The 19,363-nt window shown below is 30.8% G+C and overlaps 1 protein-coding gene across 1 annotated transcript in view; it reads right to left on the reverse strand.

Moving 5' to 3' along the window:
• The window catches only part of Non3 (Ribosome production factor 2-like protein Non3), a 42,144-nt gene that overhangs the window by 17,402 nt on the left and 5,379 nt on the right, over positions 1-19,363 (reverse strand). Inside the window, exons 2-5 of the mRNA XM_035373041.2 lie at positions 18,125-18,257; positions 8,761-8,798; positions 8,591-8,630; positions 3,955-4,113 (exon numbers count right to left, since the gene is read on the reverse strand). Of these exons, the coding sequence (XP_035228932.1) occupies positions 3,955-4,113; positions 8,591-8,630; positions 8,761-8,798; positions 18,125-18,257 (370 nt within the window). The remainder of the gene's footprint in view (positions 1-3,954; positions 4,114-8,590; positions 8,631-8,760; positions 8,799-18,124; positions 18,258-19,363) is intronic.

Consider the following 19,363-nt stretch of genomic DNA (forward strand, 5'->3'; position numbering starts at 1 on the left):
TGAAAGTTTTGATTTTTTATTTATTATATTGTCTCTGTAGACAAAATCATGGTTTAGGAAATTAACAATGAATATATAGAAACTGGAGGATCATAAAAATGAGCTCAAAGCAGAACAATACCAAGAAAGAACCCCAATAATTCAGAAGCAGCAACAAAACATGATTGTAGAAGAAATGTTTTCAGAAGAAGAGGCAGAAAGATAACTAATTCTAGTCCTTTGATCAGTGAAATTTGTGAAAAATACAAGATGCATAGTTTTGATATACCGAAACATCTGATAAAGCAGTAGTACACTACAGCATAAGCATTTTCAATGAAAATGCCATGTCTCACTAAGGAAACATTTTAGAACTTAGGTAACAACAAATCACAATTGAACAAATTTTGAGTCAAACAGAGACACAGTGAGTTTCAAGCAAAGTCAAGCAGCATAAAGAGACAAAGAAAAGACTAAAGAAGGAACTTCCTAAAGATATAATTTCTACTTAAGGAAACCATTCTCCTTCATATAGGTAGAGTAAAATTAAATTATGTTTTTGTCTACTTTAGCTCTTCAATTTTGCGTTTACTTTTACTTCCTTGTATGAAGTAAAAAGGAAGTATTGTGACTAAGAAAAGTTTTGGGTATCATATCTCAACGAATCCATTGTAACTATTCTTGAATCCATTTGAACAATGTTTTTGAGTGACATCTGTACCTACAGACAGGATAAAGGACTCTTTTTTTTCCAAAATGAATTGCAAAATGGACTCAGAAGAGTTTTTTTGTGACACTATAAGATATTTCGCCCCCCTTCCGCCATGCCTTCGTGTAATAATGGTTAACACACTTGGCATGTATTCGAGAGGTCCAGGTTCAAGTCTCTGAAACGGCAATGCTCATTTTTTATGTCTCCTGCTGCAATAAAAATCCTAATAAATCTACAACACCTGTACCTACGTATCTCACATAACTAAAAAGAGTGGCCACAGAATTTTGAAATTTTATATTTGGGACTGCTATAGCATCTAGTTGTGCATCTCCTTTTTTCATTGCAATCGGCAGCACCAAACATATATATATATATATTCTCATCATGTTACCACCTCAGTAAGCTCAGTTTTTTATTCTTACATGTTGGTAAATTGTATGCCTCTAATTAATCTGCATGATATAGTTTTAACAATTTAAAAGTTTAATTGTCACTAGACATAATTGGTGGGCATTTCATTATATTTGAATCCGTTAGTAGTATAGTGAATTAAGTTGGTTGGTGCACCAACTTCTGTGTCTTTATGCCTAGTGGGATCAGAAATTAATTTTAAATAATTATGCACCAAAAATTTTGTCTTTCTGCCCATTTGCCAAATTGCTTCTTTTTTGAGTAGAAATTCTACTTTTAATTGCAAAAATTGTTTTCCTGTCATTATTTTTAACTGTATTTGGTGTTTTGTATTTGGTTTTTCTGTATTTTATAATTTTTAAGAGTGTTTTGAGATTTTATGTATTTTTGCTTTGCCACAAAGTCAGAACTGAAATGCTTGAATGAGAAATGTATCTCTAATGAAATTTGAGGAAATAAGTTTAAATGAAGTGCAACAAAAAATGTGTATAATTTAATAGTCTGTACAAGGAAATCACGTGGTGTCCATATCAGATTTATATATATATATATATATATATATATATATATATATATATATTTATTTAATGTTTTTGATTGATTTGGGGTTATAAATATGTACGCAAAGTACTGCTGTAAAGTTTGAATATCTAGTCATTCATGGTTCAGAAAGCAACTAACCCACTTTACAATAATTCTAATAGAGAACATTCTTTCAATTTTCGAACATTTTGGCTGACAAATGCCTTCATAAACAAACTGAATTCATGAACAACAGTTTCACTTTATGTCTAATTACAATAATTTTTGTAATCAAGTACACTTTTTGACATATAATTTAATAAGGTAATTTATTTTCATTTTAAAAGTTAAATTCCCCTCAAATGATCATATTTAATTTCAGATGTTTTTGGTCTTCTGTGGAGGTGGTACATCTTAGCAAACACGACTACTAATGATATTTAATATTATTTATTTAAATTAGATTAAGCTGTACTCTTATATGGGCCCTAAGATCACCAAATGTGGCGATATGTGTTCTGTACTGGTTTTTGGCACGATTGTGTGTTGTATGGCAACCCTTTTGACGTTGAAAACTCTTTTGCTGGAGTAGTTTAATTGCTTGTTGGTTCGTGTTGTGCGTGTTTTGAAATGGCCTGTGTTGCAATGAGAGATGTGGTTGCAAGAGGGTCTGGGAGATAATTTTTAGTGGCTGTGCATGATAGAAGTAAGGAAACGCTGATGCAGTGTATCAAAGAGTGGATCGAGCCTTGTACAACTATTTTCTCGGATGGCTGGAAATCTTACAAGGATTTAGGAAAAGAAGGTTTTGAACATTTATTTGTGAACTATAGTATGAATTTTGCAGATAGCGAGTCTGGCTGTCATATAAATACCACAGAGAGTATGTGGCAGCATGTTAAAGCTACATTCTGCTGTCCGAAGAAGCAACAATTAAGGTTAGTGCATTTTATTTTATTGTTTTTATCTTGTAAAATGTTATGCTCATTGTTTTTTTACTACAAATTTCTGTTGTTATTGTTGTATTTTTAATTATTTGTAATTTATTTTAGTTTATTTTGTTGATTTGTACTCAATGCCTAGATTGTGCAATTTGTAGTTTTTTTTTTTTTTTTTAAGTTTAAACAGAATGCTGTGTACATGTATTTGAAATTTATTATTGTTATGTTAATTTATTAAAGTGAGGTGTGTGTAGTTCGTAGATTTCTTCGCTGGCTAGATTGTGCAATTTGTAGATTTTTTTTAAAGTTAAAACATATCACTGTGTACATAGATTACTACCAAATATTTTTGGTTAGAAACCTTATGTTTTTGCTATCTAAATTTTTTGTTTTTGTTTCAGATTTTTAGCTTAAATTGTGTGTTCAAAACGTGATTTTGCATGTGCGGAAACCGTGGAGATATTTTAGACTTAAAGTTCGAAATGTAGACAAAAAATTTAGATAGTAATATGACACCGTGGAGTTTCTCGCCAAAAATGTTTGGCAAGAAATTTGTTGTCGCATTTGGGGACCTGAGGGCGCATATAAGAGTAGTTCCTTAGATTCTAAGATATAATAGTTAATTACACAGTTGGTCATTATAAAATTTTTCACTATATTTATTTTAAAAAATACAATGGAAAGAAAAGCTGCTTAAAATATTTAAGATAACTGGTTTTCAAAGATTCAGTATTTGTTGATGTATCATTCTGATTAACTGTCACTATACAGTTGCACAAAAGAATGATGGCAAAAATCTTGAAACTCTATAAACTTAATCATTTAAGACTCGCACATGTATCAAACGTGCTTATGAAAACCTAATCTGATAAAAAATTTACAAGCACATATCATGCACAGAAAGAATAACATTCAATACCATATGGGGAGAAAAAGCTCTGCTTATAAATTAGAGAAATCTTAAAATGCAATACAATAAAAAAGAATTTTAAAGTGCAATATGTTTTCTACAAATACATTTCTCCCATAACTGTGCCATATTACGCATAACATTTACAGAAATAAAGAATGAAAGTAACTGATGAAATATTTTACATAAAATTTGAAACATTTCTGTTTAAACCAAATGTGAAAAACATAATGACTGGTTAATTATGTATTAAACTTCAAATACTACTTACTACATAAATGTGATTAAAGTACATCTATTATATAACAACATTTTAAGTTCACATTTATTAAATACTGTGCAGTTCTAATTATTACAAATAAAAGATGTCAATTAAACTTTTATTAAATAATATATATATATATATATATATGTGTATGTATTCATTTAGCATAAATATCTATAAATAACAGAATGAATTCTTTAAAATATCTAACCTTATAATCTTTCAGAGATTTAAAATCTTCAATTCCCAATTCAAACATATCCAGGATATGCGAATCAAACACTCGACCAGCAATAAGATTATTTGGTCTCTTCTTGTTATGTGAACCAAACATAAATAAAGATGCATCACTTCTCTGACAGAAGAATTCCTATAATATAAAAGAAACTGAATTTATCTATCTGAAATTTAAAGTTATTTTTAAATGCATAAAATATGCTACAACTAAAGTATAAGAAAAGAAAAAATATTTAATCTGTAAATTTATATTTTAAAAAGTTATTAAGGATGATTTAAGGAAGGATTAAGGAAATAACATGTATTTATTTTAAAATGGGCACAGGGAAAATGTGTGAGTGTGTATGGGGGGGGAGTACTACTTATTTTCATTACATCATTCTATAAACATAGCTATTACACTGACAGATCAACATATGTAGTTTTAAAATCATGTAATTTCTTTTTTCACAGTGACAGCTTGTTAGATCAGAAGGTCAGAGACATAGAGAAAAGTTTCGAGAAGTTATGAATGCTATGCTATTAGACATGTTACAGGATTATAATACTTACTTATTTATACATAAGTAAATGTTATAGTATTATATAATCAATAATAAGGCATCATCTTTTCACAAAAACTGCTCTTTACTGAGCAACATTTTAACAAAGGAATATTGCAGTTTCAACACATATTTTTCTTTACAATAATTACCCTACTACTGAATAACCGTATTGAGAGTTCACCCATCTTACACAATAAAACTTGACATTAGAAACATTTCCATTTTTAAGCTATTATATTATACTACCACAGAACTTATCATCCTCACAATTTGGGATCGCATTAAACATAAAATCTTTTAATTTATCCTCTTCATAGCTCAGAAAATAAAGAATTAGAAAAGATGAAAATTAATCTTTCAAAAAATCACAGTACCTGCTTAATAAACTGAATGATTTAAGAATAATTAAATGCACATCTTAACTACTTACATTTCTATTTCACTTTTTCATAATATAGAGAAACCACTCGTAGTTCTATATGATTTTAGTCTTACCAGGGTTTGTACACATTTTGAATATGAAAATTAAGGGCTCTCTAACAGCTTTTAAAATCCACATATTTAAAAAAAAAAAAAAAAAAAAAAAAACTATCAGCAAATGGGAAGTGAATAAATTAAAGCAATTATGTATGCCTGTGCTATTCAAATTTTATGGCACTGTGACCCCACAAAAATGCAAACAAGCCCCCAAACAATTTCACAAATACAAACAGAGCATTGATCCTTAGTTATATACCCTCAATTCAGATTTTTTAGGATTTTTATCTACTTTGGAATCCCCAATGGAGCTGTTACCCATACTTTGAATACCACTGATCTAAACAATCAACTTTAGTCCTGTACCACTATTCAGATAATAAAAGAGAAGTGTGTAGAATGTATTATTAAACAATGTTATACTTATTACAGCAAATTTAGAGGGGAAAAAAAATTCTCTAAAAGTTATCAAGTAATCAGTATTAACTTAAGGAAATGATTTCTTAAAACATTTATATTTTACACATATAACCATCAGACATATTTTAAAGAAAGATTTACAGGACACTATAAAACAAAGTTCCAGTAAACATGTAGCATGTGACCTGCTGCTTTAAGTTAGTTATTATTTTTTAGATGGCATGATTAAAACATTATTTTTAAATTTGCACATGCTACAAAGTGGCAGGAAAAAGAAATGACCAAAACAACCCCCCCCCAAGAAAACTGAAAGTGGTTGATTGCATAGTAGAATCAACTTATTACCAAAATGTCTTTATTTTTTTAAAATAGTTATTTAAAAAGCACTATTTATATCACAATCTATAAAAAAATTTCTAGTTTAAAGAACAGATGATTATATATATAATTTATTACACTGGCTTTAAGCCTCTCAGCGCTCTGGACATAAAATTTCTTATAGAAAGGTGGCTTTCCATTACACATGAACATTTCTGACACCTTTTAATGTATCTGATTTCGGGTTGGATTAAAATTGGAAGAAAAGGAATCAAGGTACAAAGTGAGAGAGTTGCTTTTTAATTATAATAAAAAACACCATTTATTCATGACATTTTGAGGAACTTTAAAGTTTCAGGGCTAAACCCGTAATGCTTGGAGGATTAAAAAGATATTAGAATAATTACGCACTAAAAGCTGTAAAGCATTAATAACACAAGATTATTTGTATCTTTTTAATCTGTAATTTCTTTATTTCTTTATTTTAAATATCTATTTCTTTCTCTAGCTAGTTTTCTACATTCATTTTCTTTAATAAGCAAATCAATATTATTAGTTTCTGTATCCTCTGCTAAAGAATTTGTTAATATCCTCCACAACATATTTTTGAAAAAGAATTTTCTTTTGCTTTATGTAATCAACTTCTTCCTCTTATTTTTTTTTTATCTTTAAATTTTCAGATTTAATTAAACATTTTTTTTTTTGTTCAAAAAATTACATGTATTTAGGACATGCAGAATTTGCTAATCTTATTTCTTCAATAATAACAGTACTCAGATTAAATCCAGAAGAATTCATGAAATGATATAATGCCTATTCAGGTATACATAATAGGACCCATCTTCTTTGAAACACAGTGTCCAGTAAATGGGTGGAAAACAGAGTTGGTAAATGCTCAACATTACTTAATGTTTCTGCATGAAAAGGTTGTTCCATGTTTGCACGAAAAAGATGTACTTTCCACTGTTACATTTATGCAAGATGGAGCAACAAGTCCCACTGCTATTCCTGTTAAGGAATTCTTGATACAGTTGTTCGGGACAGGGAGAATCATTAGCAGATATTGCAAGTTTTCATGGCCTCCAGATCTGACAACAGTAGACTGTTGGCTATGGGAATATTTAAAATTCTGAGCATATGGATCCCGTTAATCCAATCTGTCAGAATTGAAAGATACAATGCACCAAGAGCTGTCATGAGCTGCACTCTGCCGTTGCTGGATTTGTGGCACACCTGCAATGTGCTATCACCTGTAGTGGTGGCCATGTGAACACATATTGCTATAATAAATGATTTGGTAACATTATTTTTGTTATCCATGTGTCTTTTCTTTTACTTTTGTTCAAAATGCCACCTATCGGCTGTTTTTTTTTTAATTATTATTTTTTTCTTAAAAAAAAAAAAAAAAAAAAAAAAAAAACTTGTGATTTTATTGATGCTAAACCTGCAAACTAAAATTAGACTTGAATAAGACAATTTTGCTTAATTTTATGGGTTTTATAAATTTTTAAAGTTTTTGCAGACTTTTTGCCCACTCTACGAATCTTTTAAAATTGTCAGTTTTCAAACAGAAATTTTTTTCTGTAGATAATTTTCTGTAGATATCTGTGAATGTGACAAGATTAGAATCATGGTTGCAATTAATATACTATGGATGTTAATGTGCTTGCTTATTGTTAATTAGTTAATAAAATCAACCAATACAAATGTGATTATGTGTGTGTTACAACTTGTAACTAACTATATGTGAACTCTTGAATCTCATATACCAAAAACTTATAAGTTACCAGCATTACATTAAGATGGCTCCTCACACAGCCAGTTTGTTTTGACAAAAACCAAAAATATTAGCATTTTAGCAATATCTTTCAGAAAGGTGCCAAAACAGTTTGTCTGGCGACAGTTATTTCACAATGAAAATATTTAAAATTACATCTGGTCATTTTTCCTCTTGAATGCTAACGACACTTAGTAATATTTTGCAGTTTGGCATGAAAACCTTGCTGAGGTGGTGTTGCTATTGGAAAACTACTCATTTATTTAATTAATTAAAAATTATAAAATTTGTAAACCATTTCTTCTGATAGTTTTAATTTGTTCATTAATCACTATGTATCTTTTTGTTTTCAATAGTTTTCCCTTTTAATGAATTCTCCTATTTAAGACACTCCTAGTCCTCTGATCCTCAAAAGATTTTTTCGATACTTTGATCAACTGCAACCCCATTAATAAAATGTTTACCTTTTTCAAGAAAACATTCTGCCATCTTTGTTTTCTTAACTGTTGTTCTCCTCATGCACACACAATCTGTTTCTGCTTAAAAAACATCAGAGAAATGGACAAACCTAGCATATGTACAACATCAGCATAGAAGCACCTTTTCAATGAGTTCGGTCGTGATTACCATGTTTGCCCGGCATGGTCTCAGGTTATCACTCAAATAGACATTCCACTTTCTCACTGACTTGTCGGACACACAGTCCTTCCCCATGTACAGCCAATATCTGGCGATGAATATCGGCTCCTTTCACAATCAGAAGTCTGATAATACCTCTCTGCTTGTCAAATTTTGCAATGTAAATACCACAATGACTTCACATGCACAGCCATGTCAACTGAACAGAAAACACAACTGCCTGCTTCTCTCCTGTATCATGTGCAGGTGGTCGCACATGAGCACAACCACACCAGACACTATATTATCCCAAAGCAGCATATTCAAGTTTCAGTCGGTTTGATTATTATGATGTTTTGCACCTTTTCATTTGAACACTCCTCATATAATTAAAATAATAGTTTTAAAAAGAAAATAAATTTTTAAAATAGAGATTAATGAGAAGAAATACAAACCAAAGACGTTGGATCTTCCATTGGTTTCATTTCATTCTTCCTATAAATTAATATAAAATTTTCTTATTCAGTGTAAATTACAACAAAATTCATTATGCATTAAATCTGGAGCTTCGAAAAGCAAAGAATGAAATTATAATAATAATTATAGTAAAAAAAAATATCTTTACCTGTTATAAAAGACACAATGTGGTTTTTTGAGAGCAGCCTGAAACATAAAATTAAAAATATTAAAAATTTTACAAAGTTACATAATGTTAAATTATTTTCTTTAAAGAAATTTTTTTTTTTCAAATTTCACATTCTGATCTGATTTTTTAATTCTCAAGTAATGGTTTTGTTGCAAGTCACAGTGGAAAGACTGTTACTAATATTTTCTTATGAAACCTTTCAGAATGTTCATACAATGCAGAACTGTATTTAACTCTTTGACGCGCGGTGGTCGCGCCTTGAAACCACCAATTTTCGAATTTTTTCCTCCTCTTCCTTCATCAAAATCAATTGATTACTGATCTTTTACCTCTAAATAACACACAATGACTACAGAATCATACATGGTTTAGGTCTTAGTAATTCAAATCGGATGCCTTTTAAAATTCGTTTTCAATGAGACAAAATAACTTCCTTTTATTAACATAAACAACTTTAAATTTCAAAAGTTATTCATAGGACATCATGATTTCTATCATAAACAATAAAAAATAGCAATAATTAAACTGCATATATAAAAAAAATCCTCTACATGTATGCCATTTGCTTTGTGGTTTCAGGGTACGACCACTGCCGCACTACAGCATTGTGTCACAATTCTCTAGAGGCTCGGTGGTCACGCCTTGAAACCACTGCTCTTCACAATGGCATTTGCTTGCTTCTCAAATACGGGGTTCATACACATTTCTGCACACGGAAATTAAGTACTTTTAAGGACCATTAATGAAAAAAATTAAGGACTGTTGAGCAAATGGGAATTGAATAAAATCAATTAAAAATATTATTATATGCCTTAATTTCACTTTTGTAATACCATCCTAAAAATAAAATAGATCCCTAAGTAGCATGCATTATTACTAAACATGAATTAATTAACATAATTATTAATAAGTTTGAGAATAAAATAAACTTCATGCAGTTTATAAAGTAGCATTAAATATTTTACACTTATAATAGTTGGACATATTTAAAAGAAGATAAGTGACATTTACGTTTTACTAATAGTTAGCTTTATGCTGAATATTTTTTTTTTTTTTTTTTTTTTTTTTGTGGTCTCATTTTGTCACATACTTGGTCAGTCTAGAGGTTTAGCAAATAGTAGGGAGATTTTATGTCAAACGGCATAGGTTAAAGTGAGATCATAATCAGCATGATTCATAACAAAAGACTGAATGTTGTCTATTGAGAGACCTGCTGATTGGAACAAACCTGAAAGGCCTGATGTAGGCACGGTTGGCAAGTGTTGAAAGTTAGTCAAGCTCTGCTTAATGCAGTTAATGTCATAGCTTTGTGTAGAGTTCCAGCGGTTGTAACCCTGTTAATATACTTTAAGTTTCCAATAAGCCATTAAAGCCCCGGAGGTGATAAGTTGTTTTATATATAAGTCTCAATAGATGCAAAGAATAAGTTTTACTTGATGGGTGTTGGATGATGTTTCTCCACACAAAGGATTTCGCGATTGGATCCCCTAAAACCCCCAGTCGCCCTTTAAAAAGAAGGAGTATATAAGGTTATTTCTCCCACCTTCTTGGCGACCCTTCGTGGTGTAATGGTTTGCACACTGGTAGCGGTATTCCAGAGATCCACAGTTTGATTCTCGGCGAAGTGTTGTCAATTTTTTAATCTTTCCTGCTTTCAAAAATACCTAATGTCTCTACAAGCCTTCCCAAACATTTTGGCTAGTTTATATCAATTTCCTTCTCTTTAATTATCAATCTTTTATGAAAATAATTAGAAATTTGTCTCAATATGCAAACCAATGTTCTCGCTAGTTTCTGTGTGCTTTATCTCCTAACTTGTCAACCTCTCCACTATGTACCTATGAGGGTTTACTTGATCTTGTAAAAGTTAAATAATCCCCCCCCCAATAGAGGTGAAGCAAATCATCACTGTATCTGTAAGTAACTGCAATATCAGACAAAGAACTTAGAACATAAGCATGTTCTGATGCTAACAAAGTCAATTACAGCTCACGGTGACGTAATTAGACAAGAACAGTCAAATTGAAACTAAAAATGTGGACTGGTGGTCAAAGATAATACAGTTTATTTTAAATTTAATCTCACTCAGTAACTCTATCATATGAGGAAACAGAAATGGGAAGTTATAGTAAAGGCCGAAATGATAAACAATCAGTTAATTTACATAATAACTGCACATATCTTTGAAGAATAATTTTCTTTATGTATTCGGTTTCATTCTTCAGCGTGTTTCCTTTTAATTTTAGCATTTTTGGATTTAATTAAAGATTTCTGTTATTCTAAAAAACACTAAATGCATTTAGATTGTATGCATTTAGATATATATGGTAAAGGCCGGTTACAGAGCTGGTATGGCAGAATTTTTAGAATTTATGACACACAGAACAACAAAATCTAGAAATGGCAAAACTTTTAAAATTTAGAGCAGGCACTGAAAGCAGAATTTAGATGGGCACTAAGCAGCAGAATTTAGGATACACAGAGATTGCATCAGGTGGGAAAATGCATAGCACCAGCTCTGTGTACGATGCATTTAGACATATTAGATGAATCTTTTAAATTGTAATTTTTCAATTTCTTTATTAATAAAAAAATATCTTTCTGTAATGCCTGCCCAAGTGATAAGATAAGAAGCATTTTTGATATTTTTCATGCTTTTGTCTAGTGAAAAGTAGAGAAAATAAAGGGAAGATAAACATGTTAAGAAAAAAGATTCTACTATCAGGAGTAAAACATTCAAATATTATGCTTCCATTGTTCTTCCAGACGTTCTCCAAAACGTAAGAAATTCATCGCAAACTTTCTGTAAAGTGCATCCATTACGTGTTGATACCATGGAGACATTTTTCATTTTGTCACATATTTCTCGAACCTTCTAGAATCGTGGGTTTATAAATCTTGCCTTCAAATCCTTCTAAGCTTTCCATGCTGCAATGTAAAAAATATTAAAGAAAAATTATCCTAACCAATTCTGTAACAGCAAAAAGGCAAAAATATTTTGAAAAAAAAAGGAAGGAAAAAGTGTAAAATAAATTTTATAGAGAAAACTGATGCATATTCTGAGAATTTTGAATAATCTGAGACAATTACATGGGAAAAACGCTTACTATGAAAAAATTAAAAAGAAGACATTTTAATTAATTACATAGCTAATTTTGCTTTTACTAAGAGCTGTTTCGTAAATTATGCTTTATAGCTATATAGATTGTTTATTTTCCAGATTTAAAGTATTGTATAATAAGTTGCCAAAATGAAACTTTATAATATGACAGCGAAAAATAAAAATGTTTTATTTTAATGTTATTTTTTAAATATAATTCTAATATATTACCATTATTTTAATGAAATTTATCAATGTGACGATGTTTTAAAAACATCGCTGAAAAATTCTCAGATCTCGGAATTAAAAGTTTTCTATAGAAACTGATCTTAAAATCACCAAAATGTTGACAAGTTGTCAAATTTAGAACCATTTAATAAAAGAATTCACAGCCCCAAAAGCGAAAAGTTGTTTAAGAGCTCTTTATTAGAAAAAATGAATTTCGAAATGCTTATGTTTCATTTCTTGCTTAGAAACTCGAGTATCCCATCATTTATATTAGAAATAGAAACAAATTATAACCCATGAACCCATTCAAAAGATAACCATATACGTCAGTGAACTGCCAAAACTATTCCTCCAAAATGCTAATTCACACTCAAAATGGCAGTCGTAAAAACAGAGAGAAATTTCAGATGATAAAAATTAAGGACCTTCTACTGATTTTGGCCAAAATTAAGGACTTTTAAAGACCAAAAATCGATTTAAAAAAATTTAAGGACCGTACGAACCCTGAAATAGGAATGTTCATTTTTATCTGGATATAGATAAGGGGTTTTGAAATCACAGAGTTATTTTATTACTAAACAATACATGCACCTGCCCAGTAAAAAGGTCTTTCTTTTCTAGAGACTTTTCTCTGACCTCAACACACTTGTTCCCCAAGCTAGTACTGCGATTTTATAAATTATTTCCTGTGGTTTAAATTTAATGTAAATATACCTTGCTGTAATTAAAAATAGAAATCGCGTAAAGTTTTATTTAAATTAAAAATATTTTCTGAACATTTTGAGATGAAATACGAATAAAATAAGTATGAATGGGAAACGAATGATCCGTACCAAAGCCAAAAAGACCAAGCCCCCCCCCATTAACATAAAAAAAAAAAAAAAAAAAAAAAACACAAATTTCATGTGCTAGATGAAAAGAAACTAAATAATGCTGGACATATACCAGTGAAATTTAGATCCAATCAGTGTACATTTTGTAGCACAAGGAAGAAACATCATAGAAGAAGATACATGTGCGAAACGTGCAATGTGGGTCTATGCATGTACCAAAAAGACAAAACATGCTTTGAACAGTGTCACAAAAAATATTTGTTCTTTGAAATAAAAAAAATAAAAAATTAAATCCTTATTTTACTAAGTTTTTAATGCATGTAGCCAAACGTCCTTATTATGTAGGTTCTTATACTTTCACTGCTACAGAAAAAGGTTGATCTTTACATTATGGTAACTTGGCGATTTTTTGGCGACCAACTCTCTTACAGCAACCCTCTATTTTTTTTTTCCCCGCCGCCATTTTGTCTTCACGAAGTAAACACATGTTTCTTTTCATCTACTGAACACTTCTTCCAACAATCTACTAGCCGAATTACACTTACGCTAGAAATTTTATCAAACAAAACTGCTTAATCATGACAAATATTCACTGCAAAATTGGGAAAAAGTGCACAATACCATACTCCTTACGCATTTTTCAAAATAACACATACATATAAACCATGTACACGCCGACTTATTTTTACTTAAAAAAACATCCCAGAATTGCACAAAAATGGCATTGCGCACACTCTTCACTATATCCATGTACACTGCTTTTTTCTCATAAATTAGAAAAATTTCACGAAAATACATGACAATTTTCTCAATCTTTAAACCCGGTAAAAAGAACATATATGAAATTAACTGATCGCGAAAAAGTATTTACCCTTTACAAATATGAACATTTCCACATATAAAATAAATAAAATATCCAAAAACTTTTACCTCCAAATCATCTATTACATTATACACGTCACCAACGAATTCATACCGCAACCATTACAAATACTTAGTGTCAGATATTTAAATTATTTCCATGCACGTTTACTTCAACTAAAACGTATACCAAATTCCTACAAACATAAAATTCACAAAATAACTATCATTTAATTAAAATATAATTAAATTCAAAAACACTACTTAAAATATAAATGAGCACATACATTAAATTAATAAAAATTACCTTACAATCCTAATTACTTTAAACTAAATCATTGCTAATAACAATTTTCCCAATAATACCAAATTCCTTTACTTCCACCTTACATTTAGAACAATGCATAAAAATAATATCCTCAAATAATTAAAAATACTAATTTACCTAATCTTTCTCAGAATCTTGATTATGTGTCCGATAAACTTTTCTTCTTTCTGTTTAAGGATCTTTAAAATCATACTTATATTTCACAGCAAGGTACCAGGTAAAATAAAGAGGTTAATAATACATCTTTATTTCGATCTCGCACAACCTTAAAGAAACATTTATTACTACCCTTTTCAATATCACTAAATACCCATTTCGAATTCACTTTAGATACGGCCATGGGATCCAACAATTAACAAACACTGTTTCACACAACACAGAATAAAGCCAAATACAAAAGTTCCAGATTTTTTCCCGATTTCCCCCCTTTTCCGATTAAAGAACCGTAATTCGTCCATTAATATCACATGACATATCCCATGATCTCTCATTTCCCTCACACAAAATAATGCGTAATCGGAGCTGAGTACTGCTCACGTTATTACCAAAGTCCCAGGTAGTAACCTTTATCGCCTCCAAAATGTCGCCAAACTACCAGTTACCATATTGTAGAGATCAACCCAGAAAAATTACATAAATGTTTATTTTTTAATTTTTTATGACAATTTAGTTTGTAAAATAATGTGAAAAATATATATTATGCAATTCTTAAATGCATTTTTTTTTTTTAAATTCATAAATTTTGTCATTTACTGGAAACGCGCACGGAAAAAGGTAAGTTTTTTTCTCCTAGGTAAGTTTCAAAATCCTAGACATGCGGTGGTTTCACAGTGTGAACCACCATCCACAAAACAATGGGCATGAGTAGATTTTTTTTAATTCATACATTATTTGTCTCTAGGATCATAATATTCAATTTCTAGAGTTTTTAGTTAAAAAAAATTATAAAAATAATATTGCGCGCACCAAAGGGTTAACATACTTTAGCAGTTGCCAAATTTGGGAGCACTTTCAAAATGTTATCTTGATGATAAAATTTATTACTGAAATTTTTTATAATATAGTATGATATATTTTATATGAGTTTATAATACCAATATTTTTTATAATATAGTATGAGTATTACAAACATGGACTTCTTTAGTGAGCAGATATAAATATACTTGTGAACATAAATATATTTTCAAAATTTCTTACCAATAATTTATTTTTGAGTTATGTTTCATGGTGTCATGGTTTGAGTTATGGTTCACACAGGTCACGGTGTTGCGTCTATAAGGTTCATGATGATGTCACACCGGCGTAAACACTGCAATAAATTAAATGTCAATTTAGTTTATTGCAGTGTTTACGACGGCGTTTCTGTGTAATTTTAGTTTTTCCCACACCATTTCTCTCGAGTACGCTATTTATGCTGATGCACCCTTTCTTCCATAAAAATTACAATATGTAAAAAATTCGGAACTACTCTGATATGCGCCCTCCCGTCGCCAAATATTCTTGGCGAGAAACTTCACGCTGCCATATTACTATCTAAATTTTTTGTTTACATTTTGAACTTTTAGCCTAAAATGTCTCCAAAAACGCGGTTTTCGCACATGCAAAAACTACATTTTGAACACACAATTTAGCTAAAAATCCGAAACAAAAACAAAAAATTTAGATAGCAAAAACGTAAAGTTTCTAACCAAAAATATTTGACAAGAATCCATGTACACAGCGACAGGTTTTAACTTAAAAAAACATCTACGAATTGCACAATGTAGGCAACGAATGAATCTACAAACTACGCAGACCTCGCTTTAATAAATTAACATAACAACAATAAATTTCAAAGAATACCATGTACACAGCATCCTGTTTAAACTTTAAAAAAATTCTACGAATTGCACAATTTAGGCAAGGAAGGAATCTACGATCTACGCACTCCTCGCTTTAATAAAATAACATAACAACAATAAATTTTAAATAATACCATGTACACAGCGTTCTGTTTCAACTTTAAAAAACATTAACGAATTGTACAGTCTAGATACTAATCAACAAAATAAACTAAAATAAATTTCAAACAATTTAAAAAAACAACAAAACGACAGAAATTCATACTAAAGAACCAATGAACATAACATTCTACAAAATAAGAACAAGGATAAAATAAAATGCACTTACTATGAATTAATGCGTTTTCAAATAGCAGAAATATAAATTTCATACCGCCACGTAATCACTATCATATTTACATGACAGCCAGACACACTATCCAGAAAATTTATACTATGGTTCACAAATAAATAAAATCACAAATCCCTACTTCCATCATGCACTGCCATTAAAAATAATCTCCCAGACCCTCTTTCCACACTTCTAAATACCCACTACCCCTCAACAGGATAGCCACAATCATATTTCCTTTTGCCGAACTTCAATTCAACAACTACCATTTTATCTTTCCCCCCATCTTCTCAGACACAGAGGCGAACCAACGAGCTCCAGCGAAAGATTTTTCAACGTCAACAGGGTTGCCATAGAACACGCAATCTCGCCAAAAACCAGCGCAGAACACATATCGCTACATTTGGTGAAATTAGGGCGTATATTAGAGTTGTACCAAAAATTCATTAAGAGGATGTATTTGATATACAACAAAGCACACAAGTGCTATCTGCTTAAGGGATGGGACAACTTTTTAAGGGAAACTGGCTCGTATACACGTGACACATGGGGAAAACCACGAAAACGCCCATGCAGTATGCCCGTTTGGCAGGAACCAAACTACCAGTGTTCAGCATCTCAAAAAATTCATTAAAAGTATCTAATTATTCCAACAGCTAAGAATCACAAACAGTGTTTAAAACAGCAATAAAATCACCACTTTCTTTGAGAATTTAACACTACATTGATTCATTTAAATACAAATCTATGTGGTGTTTCTTATTGTGCCAAATTCCACAGCTTCTCAGTTTCAGCGTATTTTCATGTCATTTATTTTGCTTTACCCATTACTAGCACCAAAATACACTCATTTGCAGCAGTTTGTCAAATATAATCAGTGGAAAAATATGCAAGCACAGAATATTATTAGAAACTTTTTTAAAAACGTTTTTCCATTACTCTTCCCCATAAATAGCAGAACACGTACAGTTCTCCTTTTTTTGTGTGTGTGCTTTGTTCTTCCCATGTACACAGCGATCTGGCTTCACTACAAAATATACCAGAGAATTGCTCAAACTTGGCTCTAAAATCCTAAAATGAGAAGGGGGAAAATGATCAATAATATCTTCATGCAAGCGAATGAAAACTGCAGCGCACAATCCACTACTACGCAAAATGCTGAAATTCCTATGAGAGGGATCAGAATCTGTAGTCATTGCTGGTGCAAATATACAAAGAAATTAAAGTCAACTTGGATGCCACACAAACATCTGGAGTACCATATAACTACTTTCCGGCTACACTGTAGGTTGTCACATGTTTGTCTTTTGTTGACATGGTGTGTTCTTTAATAATATTTTTTTAGCTTTCTAGTGAGGGTGCAGATAATCCAGAACCAAAATAATTATTCTACGCATATTTATTGTTACATGCTCTGCCATTAGGCGCTACACAGAAAGGGAAGGATACCCTGTGATTTTCACAGAAACTGGCTCATATCTAGTCTACACATGGGAAAAAACCTCAAAATGCTCATGCAGTCAGCCCATTTGCCAGGATTTGAAACCTGGACTGAACTACCACAATTAACAGTGATCAGCGGTTTTCCTTATTCAGGCATAAGTGAGCATTCTAATTGTACAAATATATTTCTTATAATTAAAAAAAAAATTAGTGCAGTTAAAATGAACTGATGATGAAAATATATTTTTTCAGTGGAAGTATCAAACTGGTGCAGAAATGCGTCTGGTATATAACATCCTATAAAAGTAAAAAAAAAACAGCAAATGCTTTAAATTTTGTATAACAAAGTTCCACACATTACAAAATTTCAATACTTACAAAGTCTTTCATGGCTTGAAGAACAATACTATTTGCATTCGTACCACGTACAAAGATGGTTTTCTTATCATTTTCAATGAGTTTGGGTTCTTTTTTTTCTAAAGCACGTTTTCCCACTTTGGTTTTAGGTTTCCTGTGGGAGAAAATTGATAATAATTAATAATAAATATTAAAATTTTACATTAATATTTCATACAAAAGCATATTTGATATGCAAGACAACACTTCGACATACTCATAACTCAAACCCTAAGTGACACTGGCATATACCGTGCTTGTTGCCAGAGTGAATGTATACACAACATAATCTGTATTTTTGGTACTTTACAAATGAATGATTGTGAAAATATGTTTATAGATACTTCATAATATTTTTAACATATGCAAGATGATGTCACAAGTCACATATCACAGATTGTGTGCATGTTTAGCTTGTGAAGATGTTTGTAAGCAGGCCAAAAGTTATGCGCCTCTGTTACTTTGTTTTGCACAAATGCTTTTTTAGGTGACAGCAGCTTCATTTAATTCTTTTTATCTCTGAATGCATAAGTATGTTACAAAATTTAATGAAATATTAACAAGAGTATTAGTTATCACTATTTTTAATACTGACGAATACAATACCTTTTAAGTATGCCTTTCAGTATTTGTAACCATTTTTAATGTTTTCTTATAAATTCGTTGGTGATGTTTGTAATAGATAATTTAGAGGTAAAAAATTTCAATTGACAAATTAGTCGGTATTCTCGAAACAGCAATTATAGGACTTGAACAGCGAAACTTTGTAACTGAACAAGAAATTATGTCTGTCTAAAGAATTAAAGAGAATGTATTATCCCATAAAAAATGAAACAAATTACATTAAAAGAAATATTGGTTGATCTTTACATTATGGTAACTTGGCGATTTTTTGGCGACCAACTCTCCTACAGCAACCCTCTCTTTTTTTTCCCCACCGCCATTTTGTCTTCACGAAGTAAAGACATGTTTCTTTTCTTTTTATCTACTGAACACTTCTTCCAACAATCTACTAGCCGAATTACACTTACGCTAGAAATTTTATCAAACAAAACTGCTTAATCATGACAAATATTCACTGCAAAATTGGGAAAAAGTGCACAATACCATACTCCTTACGCGTTTTTCAAAATAACACATACACATAAACCATGTACACGCCGACTTATTTTTACTTAAAAAAAATCCCAGAATTGCACAAAAATGGCATTGCGCACACTC

Source organism: Stegodyphus dumicola, chromosome 11 (genome assembly GCF_044657685.1).
Source record: "Stegodyphus dumicola isolate Sdum_Otavi_A_Nest chromosome 11, ASM4465768v1".
Taxonomy (NCBI): Eukaryota; Metazoa; Arthropoda; class Arachnida; order Araneae; family Eresidae; genus Stegodyphus; species Stegodyphus dumicola.